The sequence below is a fragment of the Microtus oregoni genome, unplaced genomic scaffold, assembly GCF_018167655.1.
Source record: "Microtus oregoni isolate MIOR12 unplaced genomic scaffold, Mior012 000029F_ref0000214, whole genome shotgun sequence".
NCBI classification, from domain to species: Eukaryota; Metazoa; Chordata; class Mammalia; order Rodentia; family Cricetidae; genus Microtus; species Microtus oregoni.
Window position 1 is genome coordinate 31,398,091 of NW_024543088.1, and position 22,952 is coordinate 31,421,042.

General features: G+C 40.6%; 1 protein-coding gene across 3 annotated transcripts in view; it reads right to left on the bottom strand.

Moving 5' to 3' along the window:
- Atp13a4 (ATPase 13A4) overlaps window positions 1-22,952 on the bottom strand; it is a 134,378-nt gene that overhangs the window by 15,266 nt on the left and 96,160 nt on the right. For 2 of the 3 annotated variants that reach the window (XM_041677992.1, XM_041677993.1), the window contains 8 exons: window positions 22,768-22,892; window positions 17,575-17,738; window positions 14,706-14,828; window positions 13,389-13,468; window positions 12,448-12,490; window positions 12,011-12,120; window positions 10,195-10,291; window positions 8,155-8,227 (listed from right to left, as the gene is read on the bottom strand). In XM_041677992.1, the coding sequence (XP_041533926.1) occupies window positions 8,155-8,227; window positions 10,195-10,291; window positions 12,011-12,120; window positions 12,448-12,490; window positions 13,389-13,468; window positions 14,706-14,828; window positions 17,575-17,738; window positions 22,768-22,892 (815 nt within the window). The remainder of the gene's footprint in view (window positions 1-8,154; window positions 8,228-10,194; window positions 10,292-12,010; window positions 12,121-12,447; window positions 12,491-13,388; window positions 13,469-14,705; window positions 14,829-17,574; window positions 17,739-22,767; window positions 22,893-22,952) is intronic. The other variant, XM_041677994.1, reaches the window with a different exon arrangement.

Genomic DNA, 22,952 nt, shown 5'->3' on the forward strand with positions numbered 1-22,952 from the left:
AAAATAAGCCATGTAAAGATGGAAGATACACAGAGTCAGGATTATATATATTACTGTGTTTTCTTTGACTTTTTTTGACTGTGAAGGAGATAAATAACCACAATATATATCTTAAAGGTATCTTGATTTTAAAATATGGATCTAAGGATAAGTTGCTTTGAAAAAGAGATTCTTCTTTTGTTTCCACAGAAGATGAGAACCTGTGAAATTGCTTCTAGACTAATGTGGTTTGATGGACCAAGACCTTCTGAAAGGTCGCTTTGAATACCCCCAAAAATTACTTTGCCCAATAAAAAGCAGGAATCAGTTTGGAGAAGAACTATGCCCATATTCCCAAATATTGTTTATAAATATTTGTTTACATTTAAAGGGGGATATGATATAGAGATAAATACTTTGCATTGATATAGATCTTAGTTTATTGATACAAATTTAAGGTCAATTTTGTTACATGTACATGTATTTCTGATCTTGATTGAAGTATTATGTTTGTCCAGCTCATTTAAAAATGTAATGCATAACTAAGAAATACAGGTTAATAGATAATCATCTATAATAGTCAACCTTGTAGTCATGTTAGTTAGAATATAGATATATATTTCAAATAGAGAATATCCAAACCTTCAAAGACTACAGAATATGGTATGTAAAATGTTTTAAGAACTTAGGACTTTTCATGACAGTAAGACACATCTGCTCCTGGCAGCATCAGTTTATTTCAAGAGGAAGATTGGCATCAAAGAGGCTCCTTATGGAGCTGGTTAACCATTTGGGCAAGAAACTGCTGTTGCCTGGATGCTTGATGAACTGTTCATGCAGAACCCACAGAGAAATGACTGCTGAATTTGCCTAAAGGTGAGATGGACCTTCAGGTTCCTGTTTTATGAAAGAGTGTGCCAGACATTCTGCAGGACACAGAAGAAAGTGACTGACAAACTGCTAATAGAGGCAGAACTGTCTTTGAAGTTTCCTGCTTCATGGAAAAGTCTGCTTGATACTATGGGCCTGTAGGCTGAAGATGGATGACCCAATGGTACAGAAGAACTTTGGATGACTGTTCAGGCATCAAGGCATCAAGAAGTCTCTGTCAATTCTAAAGTTTTGCTAGAGTTTAAGGATGACTCTGTCAAAACATAAGCTAAGGAAACAGATCAGTGGCTACTCATTGCAGAGATATGACATTGCAAATGCAATTTGAAAAGCTCAGTAATAAATTGATGACTATAGCTTTCAACCAATAGCAAAACAAAACTATCAAACCTAGAAAAGGAGGTTAATTTTGTACCCAAAGTTACTACATACACAATAAGACTCAGAACAAAATGAACTAAAAGAAATCACCACTGAAGAATCACACACACTGGCTGGGCGGTGGTGGTGCACACCTTTAATCCCAGCACTTGGGAGGCAGAGGCAGGAGGATCTCTGTGAGTTCGAGACCAGCCTGGTCTACAAGAGCTAGATCCAGGACATGCTCCAAAACCACAGAGAAACCCTGTCTCAAAAAATCAAAATCCAAAAAAAAAAATTAATCACACACATTAAATTTTATATTCAAAGACTTTCTAATAGTTGTTGCAAATATTGTTAAAACCTAATTGAAGGTTTGAAGGTTCTGGAAAGATGGCTCGGTGGTTAAGAGCATTGCCTATCCTTGTCAAGTTCAATACCCACCAGCCACATGGTGGCTCACAACCACATGTAACTCTAGCTCCTGGGGATCAGATACCCTCTTCTGGCATCTGAAGGCACTGCACACGCAAGGTGCACAGATATTTATGGGGGCAACAGCCATACACATAAGATAAAAACACATGAAAACATTGTTATTTAAAAAAAAGAACTATTTTTTTAAAAATGTGAACAAAAATAAGGAAAACAATAGTTACATGAAATAGACTGTCAGCAAAACTAAAGAAATTATTAAGTCAAAAAACATGATGCTACAGGAAATACAATAAATGATGTTAAAAGAATCATTACAGGAGTAAGGAGCTACTTCGATGTGTAAGAGAACTAGATGTTAAAATAAGATGGTGTGGGTTCAAATCCTTAGCACTCATATAAACAGCTGGGCGTGGCTATAAATCTAGCACAGAGAGGCAGAGTAGAGCAGATCACAAGTAGGCCTAGTCAGAAAGTAAGCTTCGGGTTGCAGTCCCTGTCTCAAGAGAGAAAAGAAGAGGGAATAGAGAAAGACTCCTGAGTCTTCAAGTTGAGGACATCCTGGGCTACTTGTCAAAACCTTAGTTCACGAAAGAAAATATAAAAATAGTGAGGAATGGAAAAATGGTTCAGCAGGTAAAGGACTTGCTGAACTCAGAAAACCTCAGTTCAATTACTGGGACCCAGATGGTGAAGGGAAATACTGACTCTCACAAGCTGTCCTCTGGCTTCTGTGTGTGTACCATGTGCACACGTGTGTACACACACACACACATACACACACACACACACACACACACATTCTCTCTATGTCTAAATAAAATATACTTTAAATTTTTAAGGTCAAAAGACAGTATGTATAATAGGAGAAACCATTTTATCCTTTTGTAGTCAAGCTGAGAAATTCAAATCAAATCATGATAGGTCAGGCTGAATTTATATATGTAACAATAATAAGTAGATATCATGAATTTGAGGAGTGCAGGTAGCATAGAAGAGTTGAGACAAGGAAAAGAGGGACATAAATTATGTAAATATAGTAATCATATATAAAATTTTCAAAAAATAAAAGATCACTGAACTATAGATAAAATTATTTTTTTTCAAAATTAAATACTTAGTTATTGTTGAGGCTGCTTAAAAATTAGAACTCTCTTTCATTGCTAGCGAAAATTTTAAAATGGTACAGTCTCTAGGAAAATGGTTTAGTGTTTGCTTGAAGAGTTAAATATGTAGCAGTCATATAATAGAGAAATTCCATTTTATTACTTATAAAACTGAAAAAAGCTCAAACAGGTTATTTATGCAAATATCCATTGTAACACTGTCCACAACAGACAAGAGAAGGAAGCAACCTAACTTCATCACCAGAGTAACAGAAAAAATGTGAATACATACATACATACATACATATTCAGAGAATATATACTCACTGAATAATATAATATTTATCTACAATACGGAATGAAGTTCTGATCCATGATGCAAAATGTAAGTGAAAGAAACAGAAACAAAGGAAAAAATTATGTCTTCATGTATATAAAATATGTGAATTATGCAAATTAGTGCAAATAAAAAGTAGAGAAATCACCCCAGATTGGAAGAGAGAGTTGGGAGTGCTTGCTCCATGGGTAAGGTATCTGTTTGGGTACAGTAGTGATGGAGGTTGCACAGAATTTTCAATGCAATTAGTATTTCATGATAATATGTTTAAATGAAAAATTTTATCTTATAGGTATATTTTTTTAAATGTAATGAAATTTAAAAACAGTTACCAAAGGAAAGGAAAAAAATTATGAAACAATATTAAACCAGCCATGGAGGCATACACTCTTATCTTCCCCAGACTTGGAGTATGAGACAGAAGAATCACAAATTTGAAGGCAGACTGGATTATATAGCACTGCCTGGTCTCAAAGAAATTCAATATGTACAATGCTAGAGAAAACATAATTCAAATTCTCAGTTTTTATTAATAAAAAAGAGACAGGAAGAAATTCATGAGAGCATTTAAAGTGCTTAGCCCTGAATGGAAAGATGAACTAGCCTTGCTTGTTTTCATAAAGAATAGAGTTTAAGAACACACATACTTAATATTTTTAAAAAGAAAAATGATCAGGTTATTTAAGAGAAGATAGAGTAAATCCCCTAGATGTTTACTAAACAGTTGAGAAGACCCACAAATTAGATGAGAACTGTGTCCAAAGAAACATGAAGAACTTTGAAGGAAGAAAAGTCAGGCTATTTGGTGTCCTTCTGAATGGCAGACTTGGGATGGATGAAGGCACACAAATAGCACTGGTTCTGGGAAAAGGAAAGGTCTATCAGCTGTAGATACTGTCCAAAAGTATTCTTTCATAAGACCTAGCAGATGCCAATAAGCTGTTGCCTGTACTAGCCATCGCTGGAGGTACTGGTAACACAGTAGTGACCAAAACAAACAGCGTCCTGGTCTCAAACAACACATACTCAAAGCGGAAGAATGCAGGTAAAAAAAAATCAATCAAAGGGGCTGGAGAGATGGCTCAGTGGTTAAGAGCACTGCCTGCCCTTCCAAAGGTCCTGAGTTCAATTCCCAGCAACCACATGGTGGCTCACTGCCATCTGTAATGAGGTCTGGTGCCCTCTTCTGGCCTGCAAGCATACACACAGACAGAATATTGTATACATAATAAATAAATAAATATTTTAAAAAATCAATCAAAATAAATGTAAAATTATAATATCAAATTATGTAAAAGTAATGTGAAAATAATGCATATTTTTATGGCAAAGAATAATTATCTTGAACACAGGTAAAGGGAATGATATTTCAGCTGAAACACAAATAATGAGGAAACGCCAAAGTTGTGTGAGGCACTAAAGGAGATTATGTTACCCAAAGGGCAGGGAAAATGCAAGGCTGCTGTGGTGACCGCTTGACAATGCCCAAAAGCTGAGCCACCAGCCTGAAAGGCACAAGTAGGTGTTCACATGATCAGAGGTGGTGTTGACATAGGCAGGACCTTAGTCACGTAAGATTTGGGTTTCATGAGATGGGAAGTTACTAAAGACTTTTGTTGGCATCTTATCTACTATTATTATTGCAGTGGGCATGCGCCTCTGCATGAGTGTGACCAGAAGAAAATTCTATGGAGCAGTTTCATCCTCCCCTTCCATTTCCATGTGGATGCTGGGGACAAAAGTCTCTCGGCTTGCATGGCAAGCAGCTGTACCTGCTGACCCATCTTGCCAGACCCCGCTGGAGCATTTTTAAGCAGGAGAACAATGTCATAATATTTACAAAATTCTTTGTGTTGTGTGAAAGGTAAATGGAAACTAAAGACAGCTTGTGCAGAAGTATTATAGGGCAAGCTGTGGCTGTGCAGCATGTAACTTTTAAAAGGGCAAATGGAGTTGGCAGCAATGGAGTGAAATGGAGTGAAAGACAGATCACTGATAAAGGCAGATATATGGATGGAAGATAGATAGATAGATAGATAGATAGATAGATAGATAGATAGATAGATAGACAGAGGCAATGCTGGCCTGGTTCACTGTTGTGAAATACTATTTGAACTAGGCAAAGATGTGTTACATTTGTTTATGCTGTCGAATATTACTTTAACCGTGTAACAGTGTATTACTCTTGTGTGTGCTGCATTTGTTTAAGGACATAAGGATGTGTGTTTAATTATTTAAAGATGTATTGCATTTGTTTCACTTTGTCTGATTGGTCTAATAAAGAACTGAACAGTCAATAGCTAGGCAGAGAAAGGATAGACAGGGCTGGCAGAGAGAGAATAAATAGGAGGAGAGATCTGGGCTTATGTGGAGGAATGAGAGAAGGAGGAGGAGGTTAAAAACAGCCCAGGGCCAGAAGTAAGGCCGCCGTCAGCCAGTAGACATGAGAAGCAGTGAAAGTCAGATATACAGAAAAAAGGTAAACAAAGAAAAACAGGTTAATTTAGGTAAAAGAGCTAGCCAGAAAGGAGCCTAAGCGAGGCTGAGCACTCAAAACCAATGATAAGTTTCTGTGTCATGATTTGGGAGCTGGTGGTGGCCTAAAAGAAAAACCTGGTATAGCCACACAACAAAAGAGGTGACAGAGGTAAGAAAGGAATTAGGGTGTACTTGGAGACAGATCTAACTAGGACTGTCCTAGTCAGAGTTCTATGGCTGTGAAGAGACGTCACAACCACGGCAGCTCTAAGAAAGAAAAGAATTTGATTGGGAATAGCTTGCAGTTTCAGAGGTTTAATCCATTGTCATCCTGGCAGGGGGAGCGTGGCACCACACAGCCAGACATGGTGCTGGAGAGATAGCTAAGAGACCTACACCCAGATTCAAAGGCAGCAGGAGAAAAAGGCATTGCGTCTGGTTGGAGCTTTAGAAATCCCAAAACCCACCCCAAACAATACACTTGCTCTAACAGGGTCACACAGCCTAAGCTCTCTCAAGTAGTACCACTCCCTAATCACCAAGGGTTCAAATATATAAGCTATGGGGTCCAATACTGTTCAAACCACTACAGGGGCGTCATAAGTTTTAGACATACAGGGTGAGAAAAAGGAAAAATCCAGAATGACTATAGGTCCTAAATTTGAATAACTAAGGAGGTAGTAATGCTATCTCATAGACTGCCCAAAGGCCTGGAACATTAACTAGCACAAACTACTCAGTAAGTTTACATAATTAGGTCTGGCAGAAATAAGAGTTTGGCTTGAGTATGTGTGTGGGCCCTATTAAATATGCAAAGCTGGGTACTTCATCCCAAAACTCCAGATAATCATCTCGTCTGTAGCTATAAACTGGGGATTCATCACACAGAGATGCCTCTAAAGTCAAGCGACTAGGCGTCCCCTACAGCGAGTATGCAGGCTGATGACAAGTTGCTCTGAGAACATGGTTTAAGAAGGAAAAAAAGGAAAGAGACAGAAGCTGTGTCACCCAAGAGGTAGACGACTTCAGCCGAGTGTGGAATCACTGAAGGGAAAGGAAGAAACCTTTTGAGGAAAGAGCGCTGTGGTGCTGAGAGTCCGGTGCTCAAGGAGAAGTGGTTATTGCTATCGCTATCGGCAGCAGAAAGGCAAGGGAAACTTCGGGAACTTCGGCAGCCGCAAGCAGCGGGTAGCGGCTGAAGTGAGGTTAGCAGTTGCTCGACCTGAGCAAGTCCATTTGCGTTTCTGAACATGTTTTGAAAATGAATTGTCAAAACTATTAAAATCGTGAAAGGAAAGACATGAAAACCGGGTCACAGCACGTGTGAGCGTCAGCGAAAGACCCATACCTTTGTAGTGAGTGAGTCGTGAGCACCCTCCCAGACACTGGTGCCTGGGGCGCGGCGGGGCGGGGGCAGGACTCGTAAGGGGTATCACTGTTGAACTTGCAAGCGAAAGTGGGCAGCGGAATTAAAAATGTATGTTTACACAAACCCCTGAACACAGATGTTTAAAGCAGTTTTATGCTTAATTTTTCTAAATTCGAAAGCACCAAGATGCCCTTGGTAGGCAAAGGAAGAAATATACTGTCACCCAGAGACCAGAAAATGTCCTTCAGTCCACTAAAGAGGCGAACGTCAAGCTCTCTAAGGTGTATAGAAACCTCGACTATACAGCATTACTGTCCAAAATATGCTGATCTTGAAGGCCTGCTGACTACGCAATTTCAACCGCAGAAGTTTCTGGAAAAGTATAGAGACCATTAAAAGACTACAGTGGCTGTCGGGAGCTTTGGAGAGGGGAGAACAAATAAGGCATGAAACATTTGAGGGTGAACATCCTGTTTGGTGTGCAAAGATAGCTAGCTATCTGTCACCTGAAGCATGTCCAATCTCAGAGTGAGAGACTAAGAGGAAAGCCCCGTGTAAACTATGAACTTTGGAGCAATCACAGTGAATTGATTCACAGAGGGGAATCGCAGCCCATGTGCTCCTCTTGCAGAAGAGGTGGGGTTGATAACGCGCAGTTGTGTACGCTCAGGGGAAAGGTACAAACTCGCCTCAACTTTGCTGCAAACCTAAAATAGCCTGAAAATGCATTCATGAATTGAAATTTTCCCCTACGGAGGAGACCATCGACATGCTCATTAAAAAGGTGGGACGTGGGAGTCCTACAATGTCACAATTGCCCTTAAGTGCCACTTTCCACGCTGAGCGGCTGCGACGCGGAGGGTCAGAAAGATCCAAGCCATTCAGCTCGGCAAGCGGAGTGCATCTCACCGACACCTACACCTGAAAGCCAGCTGAAGTCAGGTCCTATTCCCAAGGTGCCGAATTGGAGTCTAATTGATATAGAAGCTCTCTCTTTTGTGGAAAAGGCAAAAAAAGCTAGTTTTCCCCTTTGTTAATGTTTTCTTTTAATAGAATCGAGCATTCTGTGGCCCGCCCCCTGCCTCTGGGACTAAGCCACACTTAGTCCTGCTCCTGCCTTTAGGACTGACAAACCTTCCTGGGGTGGAGGGAAGGAAGCAGGGGAAGACCCTGCAGAATGAAAGCTTTAAAGTTCTTACTTGTTACGCCAATAAGAGTCGTGATGGCAAGATCCTGGAAGAGAAACTGGTAGTTTGAAAGGCTGTTTGTCTCCTGGAAACAAAAATGAAAGCAGATTTTTAAAAGAATGGCAAAGTTATAGATAAAATTTAAAAAGACTTGCAATAGGTGTAGACCTACTACTTTAATTTTTCAAGCAAGCTCACTGGGGACATGGCATTGTCTCCAGCCCATTGGGGTTGATAAGTGGTAGTGGTTGGGAGGGGAGGTCCCCCATTCTGTGAAGTTCCCTCACTCTGGAAGAGCATCCTGTGTGGGTTTTCCAGGTGAGGTCGCCTGCATCAGTGCTACTCAGTGTTGTGGGGACGCTGGCCAGATCCATCTCTTCTCTTTTGTGCTGACTTACAGAAAATGTGGGTTTGGTCCAGCACAATAAACTACGTGACCCCAGTAGCCACATATACCAGCTGTTTGGTGGCCTGACTCACATTTTCACTAATGGAAAGTTAGAATGACTAAATTCACAATGTGCATCGTGGGCATTGTTAGGTGAGAGTTACAGGTTTTTAATAAATTGTCTCGCGGTTCTTGCAAAAGAGTGGCCAAGCCTCTGAGTTCAGAGATGTTGCCTCCCTGCTCACAACGTGAGTGGACAGGAGATCAAAGCATGCCAGATTGAATTATACTTTTGAGGATAATAAACTATTCCAAAATAATAAATTAGGCATTCTGAAACAGGATCAAATTCTTGCAAGCAGCTTCACCTCTAGCCCCCTCATCAGACAGTCAGAAAACCTATCTAAAGCAATGAGATCAAGAGCTTGAACCTAGGAGAAAACAGACACAAAGAGAAGAGGAGCCTGGTTGAGACGTCTGTAGGGACGGCCCCCTTCCTCAGAATTACTATGAAGCATGAGCACACATTAAATTCACAAACAACAGTGATGTCTCATCCTCTTTTATATCCTGTTAAATAATATGAGCCACCACCCGATACACATATTTTTATAACATAATTCACCGATTTTCAGATCTATGTAGTTAGGAATGAGAGCTGTGCTAGCTTCTTTACCCTTGAAAATCAATTGCTAAACTTTCAGGAATGTTAAGCTCTCGTTGTTAAACACCTAATTTGTGCAAACATACCACCAAATTAATGGTACTAAATTGAAGTTGGGGTATATGCCAAGCTTGGTACTGCCTGTTTATTTTCCTCCATTTGGTTTTCTTTTACCTATGCTTCTGTGGGTATTTACAGCCCCTGTGTCTATGTGGTACCTCAGTGTGTGCTGCTATTGTATGTTTCTTCCCCATTCATGTTCAGGTGAACCAAGCGGGTAGCTTGATATTTACAACCCTGAAAGTGTAAAGCATCAATAGTTAGGGTGGCCTGCTGGGATGGCTAATGTTGGTGTCCAACTTGGCACACTTGGGAAAGGGAAGCTCAGCTGAAAAACTGCCTCCATCCGATCAGCCTGTGCACCAGCCAATGGGGTGTTTTCTTGATTGTTAATTGGTAGAGGAGGGGCCAGCCCATGGTGGGCTGCACCATCCCAGGCAGGTGGGACTAGGTTATGTCAGTAACACAGCTGAGCAAGCCAGCGGAAGCAAGCCTGTTCCTCCTCTGGTTTCTGTTTCACACTCCTCCCTTCAGTGGCGGAGAGTAACCCATACACCAAAAAAACCCTTTTCTCCCCTAAGTTTCATTTGGTCCATGTTCTATCACAGTGACAGAGACTGAAAGAATGAAGCTGGAATGCCAGTTATTAAGCACCAGTCCAGTCCAGTATTAGAATCCACTCTGTAATGGTCCACACAGGCGAAAGTGACAGTGAAAATAAACACGAAATTCAATTCTGTTCCTCCATTACCACCCGATGACCTGCTTTCTATGTCAGGAAGCCACCGCTTGACCTGCATGCCTGTCTAGTCCTGGCTTACTTTGCCAACTGCTGAGGACCCTTCTAGAAGGCTCCTTGGTGCACACACATCCCATTTTCACGGAGCGAATGACTACGAGCTTTACTTCTCACTACAGGAGGCTCAGCCCCAAGTCATACCCAGTAGAGCAGCAGAACACCAACATACTGAATCATGCTGTACAGGGCCATGTACTTAAACATACAAAAGGACGTCACGAGAGCAGCGCGGCCTTCCCTGCGTGAGAAAGGGAAAAATGGGGAATGAGGGAAATGAGGAGAGAAATTGGGTGTTATTCTGTGCTTTCTCATCTTGTCTTAGAACAACAAAGAAACAAATAGGTTGTGTGATCACTTGTCTGAAACCAGAGACAGCCTCGAGCCAGTGGCAGCTAAATGACAGGCTGATCAAGAAAGAGCACTTCTGGGCCAGTGTCCACAGTCTTGAGTTGGCAGTGGACTTTGGTTTACAGTTGCTTTCGTCCATCATGCATGGGATTGTTTCAGGTCCTAAACTCACAGCTAGGAGACCTGGGAACCAGTCTCAGACCTCATGGGCACATGATAATGTGGTTTGGAAGGTCATTCCCCTGTCTCAGTGTCTGTATCTGTGTACAACAGGAAATAAATCAGGTCCTGGAGCACTTTCAAGTGGGTGCTTCTGGAATTTGGCAAACATTTGATCCAAACCTCACCTTGGTGATTCTAACTTTTCCTAAAACTGAACTAAAAATAATGTGTAAAGTTATTATTATTATTATTATTATTATTATTATTATCATTATAAAATAATGGGTAAAAATAATTACCAGAGCATCAAATTTAAATAGACCGGACACAATGGGTGTACTCCTTTGCGCTGTTGTTGAAAAACTTCAGCAAAAAACAAGGAATTTACCACTTCTTGTTATTTCATATGGGGGTCATGGTGAACTTGAATCTACTCATGATTGGTGTAATAACTTCCTAAGAGTTCAAGACCTGATCCTCACACCAGATCTACTACTGTCATTGGCTCTGCCCAGAAGGTAATTTCTTCCCGTTTCTCACCTCCTCAAGTGAGGTTTTCCCGAGACAATCAAAAGCAGCCAATTTCTCTTCCCCAGCCACCTTATGACCTTCTACAGTACCCCATCTCTTTTAACAAATAGGACTCTCCGTAAGAGTTAGTTGTCTTTGCTGATCTCCCTTAAATCCTCGCGCTAAGTTCCCAGTCAACAAACCCTACTCAAGCTTATAGATAAATATCTTAAGCAAAGGAAGCTAGCCAAGTCATTACATCAATATGGCAGGAAAAATTATAGTAGATAAAACACCTTATCTCCAGCTGTCTGTAGTCTCTGAGCACAGGCATATCAGTCTTGCTCTCTGACCCTTGGTTTCGTTATTTACAGAAAGAAATACCAACCATGTCTCCATCGGCAGACTATTTTTTTTAAGTATAATAGACTATCAGGGGCATTTTAAATTATAAACACGTTAGTGGTGATGACAAAGATCGTCCACGATGTTGTTTCTACCGTTCAAGCCAAAATGTACCAGCATTATAAACATACGACCAAGGCAAATGCAGTGAGAGTACCAAAGACTAATGAAGATTTTCAAAACTGGGCATGAGAAGGGTACCTCAAGGAAAGGCAAGGAGCCACAAAGGAAGGAAACCTAGTGGGTTTTCCCAATCTCTCAGGACAAAGCCTTTAAACTAGTGATTGCTAGTGCAATTCAAAGCAGTGAAAACCCTTTTAAAAATGATCCAACCGATGGCTTTTTCTGGAAACAGCCCTGCTCTCCACTCTCCCCCTGTTATTTATAACTCCTTTGAAGTCCGCTAGGCAGGAGAATGTATTTTCCAGAAAGCACCTCCTCCTGGCACACAGCTCTTCAGCTCCCCCAGAACAGTGTTATCTGCACCCGAAAGTCCAAAGCGAAAACAAGACTAGGGTAAGTGACTACTTACTTGATGAGATGAGGCACGCATTCTATGTTGGGAGTTTTGGAGGTGAAAGGTGAGGCCACTGATGCCTCCTGCTCTGACAGAGAGATGCCCACGTGAGCCATTTTCAAAGCCTGAAAGCAAAGAGTCAGCTTGTTGTGTATGTACGCAAACCTGTACACCTCTACAGGTCAAAAGGTAAGCTGTGATCGCCAACCAGACTTTACCTATCTGCCATCTAAGAAGGAGGTATCGCTAGAGGAGGTGTCACTAGGATACCTACCCAAGGAAGAGGGAACTCCAGAGCCAAGCTTTACCTTAGCACATAGTAACCATTGAATATTTTGTGGCTTTGATCGAAACCTTCCCAAGTCCTTAGTGTCGGTTTACTATGTCCATGACAATGATAGCCATTGCAAGAATTTTTGAGAAATTCTGGCCACACACTGATAGTCACTTACCCCACAGTCATTGGCTCCATCACCGCACATGCCCACAAAGTAGCTAAAAAAGAAACATGAATTGTAGAGGATTGTCAAAGCTAGTTTGGTCATAAAGTTAATTTCTCTAGTTTAAAAAAAAAGGAACCACTCATATTTAAAGATTTAAACTTTTTACTGTAAGGATGCTCCCTGCTAGAGACTAGTCAAAGCAATGTGTGACTGGATGGGTCACACAATGGATGGGGAAACCCTGCACACACAGTACTGGGCTTCCCATTGTCTCACATCGGCATTTCACTGACTAGAGAACAGGGATTTTTTTTCCTCCACAGAAATGGTAGTGACCACAACTATGTGAAGAGACAACACATAGGAAGAGAGAGTTAGAGGGGGAGTCACATTGATATGGTCCATCATGAGGTTTCAATTAACAGGAAATAAGTTGTCAAACGGACAAATGCTGGACACTCATCTGTAAATGGAGACTCTTAGTGTCTAAGCATCCAAATGATATAATAGAAGCTGGTTTAGCAAGGGACTATTTTAATATTGAGGGATTTGATGATCCTCTCTGTTGTATAATTGTGGTGATAGCTTATCAGGATATAAGCTAAATTCTTCCTCCTTCAGTGGCTGGGCTCAGCTTACATTTCCTGTCTCATTTCCCACCATGCCCTATCATGGCCCTGTGTTCTCTTACGGCAGTTCTCAACTTTAAATGCAACAATGACTGGAGTCGGGTATTTTGCCAAAACACTGTGTTCCAGTCCTGTATGAACAATTAAATTGGTACCACTCAAAAGCATGGAACTGATACTACTACTTTTTGTAAGTTTTCCCTATTAACTGTGGTCTGCCCAGGGTAAGAATCGCTCCTGAGCTAACTGCACAGTTCCCCATGCCTCTCCATCCCCTTGACTGCCATGTTCCCATCACTTCATCAGAGGCAAAAAACCTACTCCAGTTTCTGAAATTCTTCCACTAGACTTGACTTTTGCCCTGGAGACATTCTTGCAAAGATGGTCCCGTTGATCAGTATCTAAAAAAAAAAAAAAGGAAAAACTTTTTGTCATGGCAAGTCACACACAATACAATTGAAAGTAGAACATTAGCTGGTAATGTCCATGAATAAGAAAAAAAAATTTCCCAGGGAAATACATACATTTATTTATTTTTTTTTATTTATTTACTTATTTTGTATTTTAAGATGGACATTGAGACTTTTGTTATCAAGTAACTTCAATGGAAACAAAAGATAAGTATTTGTGAAAACAATGCCCTATTGAATTTAACCCAGCTCCCCTGGGAAATATGAGCCAGAAAAGTCTTGAGCTTTGTGCAAAATTGAACCAAAGGAATCTGAAGAATCACAACAGAGAAACAGAGCACAGCCACAGGAGAAGGCAAGAATCCAACTGTTTCCCAGAAAATTATTCCCAGCTAGCAGAAAGGTGGCAAAATAGAGATGATCTGGGCCTCTGGACTTGAACAGTTATGATGCTCAGCTGGGTATCCCAAACTTAATGAGCCCTGAAACATGGATGATTTGCGGGTGGGATATCTTGCCCTGGTTCCCTGCTCCATACTTGAAATTCTTCTGTACGCCATCGATGTGTGTCCCTTGCTCCCTGTGGCTGTGATCTCAGCTCAGGGTTCAGTCAAAGTCTATTGGTTTGCAAATGAGTTACGTGCCCCTATGAGAAATCTATTCTTTGTAAAAGAGCTTTAAGTTTGGTCCCTTCAGAAGAGGAGTCTCTACCACAAGTGCAAGGTCACTCTCCTGTCCTTGCCTGGCTTTCTGCCCCACTGTTGACTTCCTACTAAACTGTTAAATGCCCTCACCATGACAAGATAGTGAGAGCCACCCAAAGTCAATCCTCCATGCTGCCACTTTAGTCCTAGAAGTTAGCATAAAGTTGACTTCTCATATTTACCATTTTCAAATCTAGTAGGAAATAATAGTAACTTTGCAAAAACATTTCTCTGTCTTGAGATATATATATAACTAGTTGTGTTTTCCTTTATTTTATTTCCTTACTTATACATTTATTTTATTTTGGTTTATTTTCTGAGACATGGTTTTTCTGTCTACTGCTGACTGTCGTGAAACTCACTCTGTAGAATAGGCTAGCCTCGAACTCAGAGATCCACCTGTCTCTGCCTCCTGAGTGCCGCACCACCACCACCCTGTTCGAGTAATCTGCTGAAACTATTTGGGATGGTAAGTGACATGTTCATCATCCTCACAGAAATGTCATTGCTTTCTTAAGACTGACCTTTGGCAGTAAGCTGCTGAAATGTTGACTTATAACCTGGAAGGACTTTCCACTTAGGGCAAAATGGTAACTCCCTTCTCTGCCATTATCTGGAACTTCTTCTCTGATGTTGATGTAGGTGTCCTGCAAAGCAGAGTGAAAATGTTTCATTGTCTTCCGACTGCTCAAGTGACTAGGATCACAACACATCTGACAGAAAGAACTAAGTTCCACCAGGGTCTCTCTTTAAAAGTCTCACTCCAGCCCTCACCCCTCAGAGAGCGACAGCCTCTTTGCTACACTGATCTCCGTGCACCTCAGCCACTGGCAAATAGGAGAATAGCCCTTCCTCGTGCCCTGTTCTCATCTCGATGCGATCTCTTCAAGTCCCAGAGATGAGTGCACTTCACACATTTCAAGTGTCAGATACAAAAGCCCTGCAACTTAACAACTCTCTCCTTGAAGGGAGAACTCGTTGGATTTTTTCCCCTAAATAGAATTAGTATTGCTCCATACGGACACAATGGAGACAGAATACTAACAAGACTGGAGATAAATGAACAATTTTTTTCCTACCCTGAAGACATAGTCTGATTGTCCAGTTCACACAACAGGTCTTGCCAAGGGACTAAGTCCCCTTTAAACCCAATGGAGTGACTGACAGGCAAGGAGAAATGGGAAGTTAAGTTCACTGTTCTGCTTACTGTGTTCTTTCTAATAAAAAGCCAAAGATTTTTTATGGTTTTTATTGAGCTATATCTTTTTCTCCCCTCCCTTTCTCTCCCCTTCCCTTCTACCCTCTCCCATGGTCCCCATGCTCCCAATTTACTCAGGAAATCTTGTGTTTTTCTACTTCCCATGTAGATTAGATCCATGTATGTCTCCCTTAGGGTCATCATTGTTGTCTAGGTTCTCTGGGATTGTGACTTGTAGGCTTGTTTTTCTTCATTTTATATCTAAAAGGGAACTTATGAGTGAGGGCATATGATATTTGTCTATCTGGGTCTGGGTTATTTCACTCAATATCATGTTTTCTAGCTCCATTCATTTGCCTGCAAATTTTAAGATGCCATTATTTTTTTCTGCTGTGTAGTACTCCATTGTGTAAATGTACCACATTTTTCTTATCCTTTCTTTGATCAAAGGGCATTTAGGTTGTTTCCAGGTTCTGACTAAGACAAACAATGAACATAGTTGAACACATGTCCTTGTGGCATGGTTGAGCATCATTTGGATATATACCCAAAAGTGGTATTGTTGGGTCTTGAGGTAAGTTGTTTCCTAATATTCTGAGAAATCACCATACTGATATTCAAAGGGGCTGTACCAATTTGCACATCTACCAGCAATGCAGAAGTGTTCCCTTTATCCCACATCCTCTCCAGCATAAGTTGTCATCAGTGTTTTTGATCTTGGCCATTCTTACAGGTATAAGATGGAATCTCAGAGTTGTTTTGATTTGCATTTCTCTGATGGCTAAGGATGTTGAGAGTTTCCTTAAGTGTCTTTCAGCCATTTTAGATTCCTCTGTTGAGAGTTCTCTGTTTAGGTCTGTACCCCATACTCTTAATGGATTATTTGTTCTTTTGATGACCAATTTCTTGGGTTCTTTGTTTATTTTGGAGATCAGTCCTCTGTTCGATATGGGGTTCTTGAACATCTTTTCCCATTCTGTAGGCTGTTGTTTTGTCTTATGACCATGTCCTTTGCTTTACTGAAGCTTTTCAGTTTCAGGAGGTCCCGTTTATTAATTGTTTCTCTCAATGTCTGTGCTGCTGGTGTTATATTTATGAAGTGGTCTCCTATGCCAATTCAAGTGTATTTCCCACATTCTCTTCTATGATGTTCAGTGTGGCTGGCTTGAAGTTGAGGTCTTTGACTCATTTGGACTTGAGTTTTGTGCATGGTGTTAGATATGGGTCTATTTTCATTCTTCTATATGTTGATATCTGGGTATGTCAGCACTATTTGTTGAGTATGCTTTTCTTTGTTATTTTATATTTTTTGTTTCTTTGTCAAAAATTCGAAGGTATGTGGATTGATATCTGGGTCTTTAATTAGGTTCCATTGGTCCTCCTATCTGTTTTTATGCCAATACCAGGCTGTTTTCAGTACTGTAGCTCTGTAGTAGAGTTGGAAGTCAGGAATTGTGATGTCTCCAGAAGTTTTTTTACTGTACAGGATTGATTTGGCTATCCTGTGTTTTTTGCTTTTACATATGAAGTTGAATACTGTTCTTTCGAGGTCTGTGAAGAATTTTGCTGGGCATTGCATTGAATCTGTAGATTTCTTTTGGTAAGATTGCCATTTTTACTATGTTAATTCTACCTACCCAAGAGCATGAGAGATTTTTCCATTTTCTGGTGTCTTCTTCAATTTCTTTCTTCACAGATTTAAAGTTCTTGTCATACAGGTCTTCTACTTGTTTGGTTAGAGTTACTCCAAGATACTTTGTGCTACTTGTGGCAATTTGAAGGGTGAGGCTTCTCTGATTTCTTTCTGAACCCATTTATCATCTGTGTAAAGAAAGGCTACTGATTTTTCCAGTTAATCTTGTATCCTGCCATCTTACTGAAGGTGTTTATGAGTTGTAGAACTTCCTTGGTAGAACTTTTTTGGTCGCTTATGTAAACTATCATACCATCAGCAAATAGTGAAAGTGCCAAAGATTTTTAAGAGTAAAAGAATTATTACTTTCAGAAGTCAAGAAAGCCTGTGCCTTAGAATACAGGAAAAGTGTGGAAAACTGACACAATTGGGTTCATATTTGTTAGACACCTGCAGAAGTTTATGGACTTGGAGTTGTCTCAAAACTTGTGCTAGTCACAACTATTAACCCCACTATGTGCCCAGTCTGATAACACAGCAGAGTGCCTGTGTTCAGGCGTACCTGGTTCCCAAATGGAATCTGTTTCTTCTCTTCTACTAGTTTCCAAGAGATGGATGCTGATGAAGAACCAGTGGCTTCATTTGCCTCAACAAGAATGATTTTCTGACCTTCAGAAACCATCCCAGACTTTCTGGCCACCGTTATTGCAGTCTGAAGATTGTCGCCTAGAATATAGGAAAAGCATCCCAAGACGATGATAAAGAGAACACACCAATACACACAGCACTTAAAAAATTAGGCTAAGTGTTTGATTGTTATGTTAGTTATGAAGATCTTTCCCAGCCTGACCTTGGATTCCATAATCCCTGTTCTGGTTCTGGTTCTTTTTTTTTTTTTTATCATGTTACTTCCTAACTAACCAACATATTTTTTGTCAGCAAGTAGGAAGGAACACTTATAAGAAAAATGTATTCATGCTATTTGTTGCAATCTTTATAAATGTGCAGCAAGTCTTTTGGTTTAGTATCATATCTGGTGGCTTCTCTCCTGGTAAGTCCATTACCATCTATCTCCTCTGTTGATTACAACTGAAAACTAAACAAAAACCACAAAAGCAATTACCGGAAGGGTGCAGAAAATAAAGAAAAGCAGGCAGACTGTGGAAGGAAGACTTGGAGAAAGAAGCTAACAAGGGGTGGGGTTCTCAGTGTTTGCCTCTTTCCTCTGGAGTGTCCAACTTGAGTATGTATTCTAGCATGTAAGTATGTATCCTAGTATGTATATATGTGTGTGTGTATCCTAGAATGTATGTATACATTTATGTATTCTTGTATGTATGTGTGTATCCTAGTATGTATATATATGTGTGTGTACATGTATGTATGCATTTAGTGTGTATGTATTCTAGTATTATGAATTATGAATTTTAGTATGTATGTGTGTATTTATGTATTAATGTATTCTAGTATATATATTCCCAATATGTACCCTGAACTGCTCTGGCAGCTACAAACAAGAGAAACCCAGTCTTTCTGGCTGAAGTAGCCAGGACAAAAGGGCCCCTAGAGGGTGTAAACTATCCAGAAAACCATGGAAAGACAAAAGCCTCAGAAGGGAACTAGTTCAGTGTTTGAACTGTGTAAGTCCCAGGCTCTGTGAAGAGTGGGTCATGTGTGGAACAGACCAATAAAAGGAAAACATGGATTTCAAGAACTGTACTGTGAAATGTACAGTTTCCTATTTGCCAGAGCAATGTCTAACCACTTGAGAGAGGCAGAAAAGAGCCAGCAAAATACTTTAAAAAGCTAATACTGAAGGTACTACTTACAAGAAGCAAGAGGCTGGACATTCTACACAAGGTATTAAAAGGATCAAAAATCTTGTAACAATATTTAATATATTGGGTATACTCAGTAACAACAACAAACCTGGTCAATTGTCAGTATTAAAAAAGTCTGCACCAACACTGACAATCCTTGGCTGACTCCATGTTGAAATGAAAAGATAATGATCTTAAGAAGTTATTAGCCTGACTTGGTGATGCACACCTTTAGTCCCAGCACCTAGGAGGCAGAGGCAAGTGGATCTCTGAGGTCAAGGCCAGCCTGGTCTACAGGATGAGTTTCAGGAAAGGTGGGACTATGCAGAGAAACCCTGTCTCAAAAAAAAAAACAAAAAGAAGCAGAAGGAGGAGGAGGAAGAGGAGGAGAAGGAGGAGGAGGAGGAGGAGGAGGAGGAGGAGGAGGAGAGATTAATGATGAGCTGATGAGCTCTAGGCATAGGACCCTGACAAATGTGGCCAGAAGACACTCCACAAATTTGTCTTCTAGTCACCACACATGTACCATAGCACACAAATAATGCACACATTAATGGCAATAAATAAATTCAAAAGAAGTTATTATAAGCATCCTTTATATAGTTAAAGTGAACATTTATAAAGCAAATGGAAATATTCAACCAATTAATATGTATGGTTAAAATGGATAATTTAGAAATGAAAAATATAACACTTGAAGTTATTTTATTCACTAGATATGTTGAATACACTAGAAACACTATAGCTTAAGAGTCATTACACCTATTGGAGAACAAAGAGCGCTAACTTTAAATGAACAGAGACTGGGTTAGTAAAAGGGCTTGCATTCTTGTCAGTAGAGACCAAAGAGAGGCTAAAGAGATTGAAATGTGAGTGTACGTGTGTGTGTGTGTGTGAGTGTGTGTGTGTGTGTGTGTGTGTGTGTGTGTGTAAGAAACAATAATAGAAGAAAACTCCCCAAAGACTGTAAGGCACTTAAATCTCTAAATTCAAGAAGCTCACAGAACCCCAAATAGGTTAAATTCTGTGAGAACTACATCCAGGCATAGGATAATCACACAGCTGGAAGTCAAAGATAAAATTAAAATAAAAAAAGACTGTTGGAGAAAAATAGTACATCACATACAAGAGAATGATGCTTAAAATGACCACACACTTGGCATACAAATCAGGAAGACAAAAGAGATGTACTGAGTGGAATGAAATGCACAGGCATGGCAGGGAAACTGCAAAACCTGAAGGAATACAGCAGCTGGATAGGAAACGATGCAGCATAGCATATGACTGGTGGGCACAGGAGCTACGGGAGACAGGTTAAGCACAAGGGGAACTCAAATGCTGCTGCACCAGGGTAAAGCCTGGAGCAGGGTATCTCTAAAGCCACACCCATATAAGGACAAAGAAACCTTTCCCAATTCTACCAGTGACTTGAAGGAGGTAATGATCACTGCTCATGGCTGAGGACTCTATCGTGATTTGGAGAGGTCATGGGACCCCTCCTTAAACCATAAAGAGGAGAACAAAATTATAAAACTACAGCAGTTGTAAAAAAATCAGGGACTGATAGAATGGATCCAGGAGACTTTCACAGACCTGTAATAAATAACCTGTCATGTAAAAAATAGAGATTCCAGAATAAAAATATAATGAACACAGAACAAAGGCAGTAATTAAATGAGCAATAGTGAATATTTTCTTCAGAGGAAAAAAAAGCACATTAAAAATGTTATGCTCCAGACTGAATTATTAAAAAAAAGGAAAAGAAAAATATATGAGAATACCCAGTTAATAATTCTGATCTCGAAAGTGAAAGGAGAAACACTATGTGGAGGTGAAGAGTGAGCTTCTGTCACAGGCTGGCATTGACAGTACTCACTGACAGGCCATTGCTGGAACAGAACTACCTGCCTCCATAAAGACAAAGGAAGATGTTATAGGGATATATGAAAAGTCAGAAAACATCATGACCTTCATCCGTCCAAGGACAATAAAGAAGAAACTAGAAATAAGTGAAGAGCAGAACCAAATTTTCAACACAAGGAAAAGAGGAGCCAAAGACCCAAATGGAGAGTGAACAGCCCTTACCCACACAATTGCAACATGGCTGAAGATAGACTGTGAGCATGTGCGTGCTGGCTAGTTTTATGTCAGCTTGACACATATTAAAGTCATCTGGAGGAGGAAACTTCAGTTAAGAAAATAATTCCGTAAGATCAAGCTGTAGACAAGCCTGTAGGATGTTTTCATAAATAGTGATTGATGGGGGAGGATCCATCCCATTGCAGGTGGTACAACCCCTGGGTGGTCCTGGGTTGCTCAGAGCAGTCTGAGCAAGCCATGGGGAGCAAGGCAGTAACCATGGCCTCTGCATCAGCTTCTTCCTCCATGTTCCTTCCCTTTGTGAATTCATGTTCTGACTTCCTTCCATGATGAATTGTGGTATGGAAGTGTAAGCCGAATAAACACTTTCCTGCAAAACTTGCTTTTCGTTCATGGTGTTTCATTGCAAAAATAAACCCTAACTAATACAATGTGTAATGGTAGCGCTGATGATGTTCAAAATAGCAAGGGCTACTGGATAAATAAAATGTTTATGAGTACCAAAGTATCCCAGGACGGCCTAGGAGTCAGACTGGGAGTTAGAAAGGAAGAAAGCAAAATATGCACCTTGCTGTGGATGGTGGTATCTAGAATCAGGAGTGGGTAAGTGCGGGTTCCAGAGTCGTCCCCAGCTTTGGAGTGGGGCTCAGGAGGTGTGTGTGCAAGGGAGTGAATGCTTTGGAGAAGATGTACATCAGTGACATAAGCAGTAGCGTTTAAAGCACAATGACAGCAGAAAGAAAACAAGACACTAGGAATATAAATTAGAAAGTCAGTTTTTCACATGTAATATCTCCCTTATTGAAAAGTTCACAAGTATTCTTTAGGTAATTTTGTATATTTCGCTGGAGTGATCCTTTCCCATTACCCCCTTGTTTCTGAGATCTGAGGCTTAGCATTAGAGCTGAGATGACAGCATCTTCTTCTTTTTAAAAAAAAAAAAAACAGAATTAGCGATTCTATGGCTGATGAGTTATCAGCATAGTTTGTAGACCACACTGACTAAGAGTCTTCTCCTCCAAGTACATGACAATAAAAGCCACCATCTTTGCATTGCCCAAGTCTTCTTGCTGTTCAGCTCTTATTTCAAATGCCGCCACTCTGAGAGGCTTCACTAAAATGCTTCAGGCAGAGCGGATGGCCAGACACACTTTCCCAGACTGCTCTAGTTGGGCTTTTGTTGGTTTTATTTTGTTATGTGTTTTTATTGTTTGTTTTAATCTCTTTTCCTTTTGTTACAGTGTGTGTGTGTTTGTGTGTGTGTGTGTGTGAGAGAGAGAGAGAGAGAGAGAGAGAGAGAGAGAGAGAGAGAGATTGCCTGCATGCCCAGTGCCTTTGAAGGACAGAAGAGAGAGTCGGATCCCCTGAAGCTGGAGTTACCAATGGTTGTGAGCTGCCATGTGGGTGCTGAACCCTAGTTCTCCACAAGAGCAACAAGTACCTTAACTGCTGAGCCACCCCTTTAGCCTCTTGCCATGTGATTGTTGTTTGTTTTTATTCTGTTTTTTTGCCCTTAGAAACGTTCTCATTCTGTCACTCAATCTGGCCTGAAACTGTGTATCCACAAAGCTGGCCTCAAACTTGTGGCCATCCTCCTGCTTCAGATCCCCACATGGTGGGACTGTATCTTCACGCCTTCCACCAGACCACCCCAGTGTGTATACCTTAGAACATTCGTTACATTGCTTGACTAATTGGTTTTGTCTTGCCTCGCTGTGACGGAAGCCCTTTTATTGCCAATGTCTGACACCTAGACGACATCAGTGCCCTCCTTGCTAAGTGAGGCAACCCGCGTGTTGCCCCTCAGCTGCCCCTGTTTCCACTTTGCTGTATACCTGTGATCATCACAGTGCGTATCCGGGCAGAGATGAGCTCTTCCAAGACAGGCTTCGTCTCCTCCTTCAATCGATTCTCCAAAATCAGTAATCCCAGAAATACCAAGTCTGATTCCACCTTCTCCCTGATTAAACGGAGGAGCACATGTGGCTTTTTTACCGCAATGATGACAAGAAGACTGAGC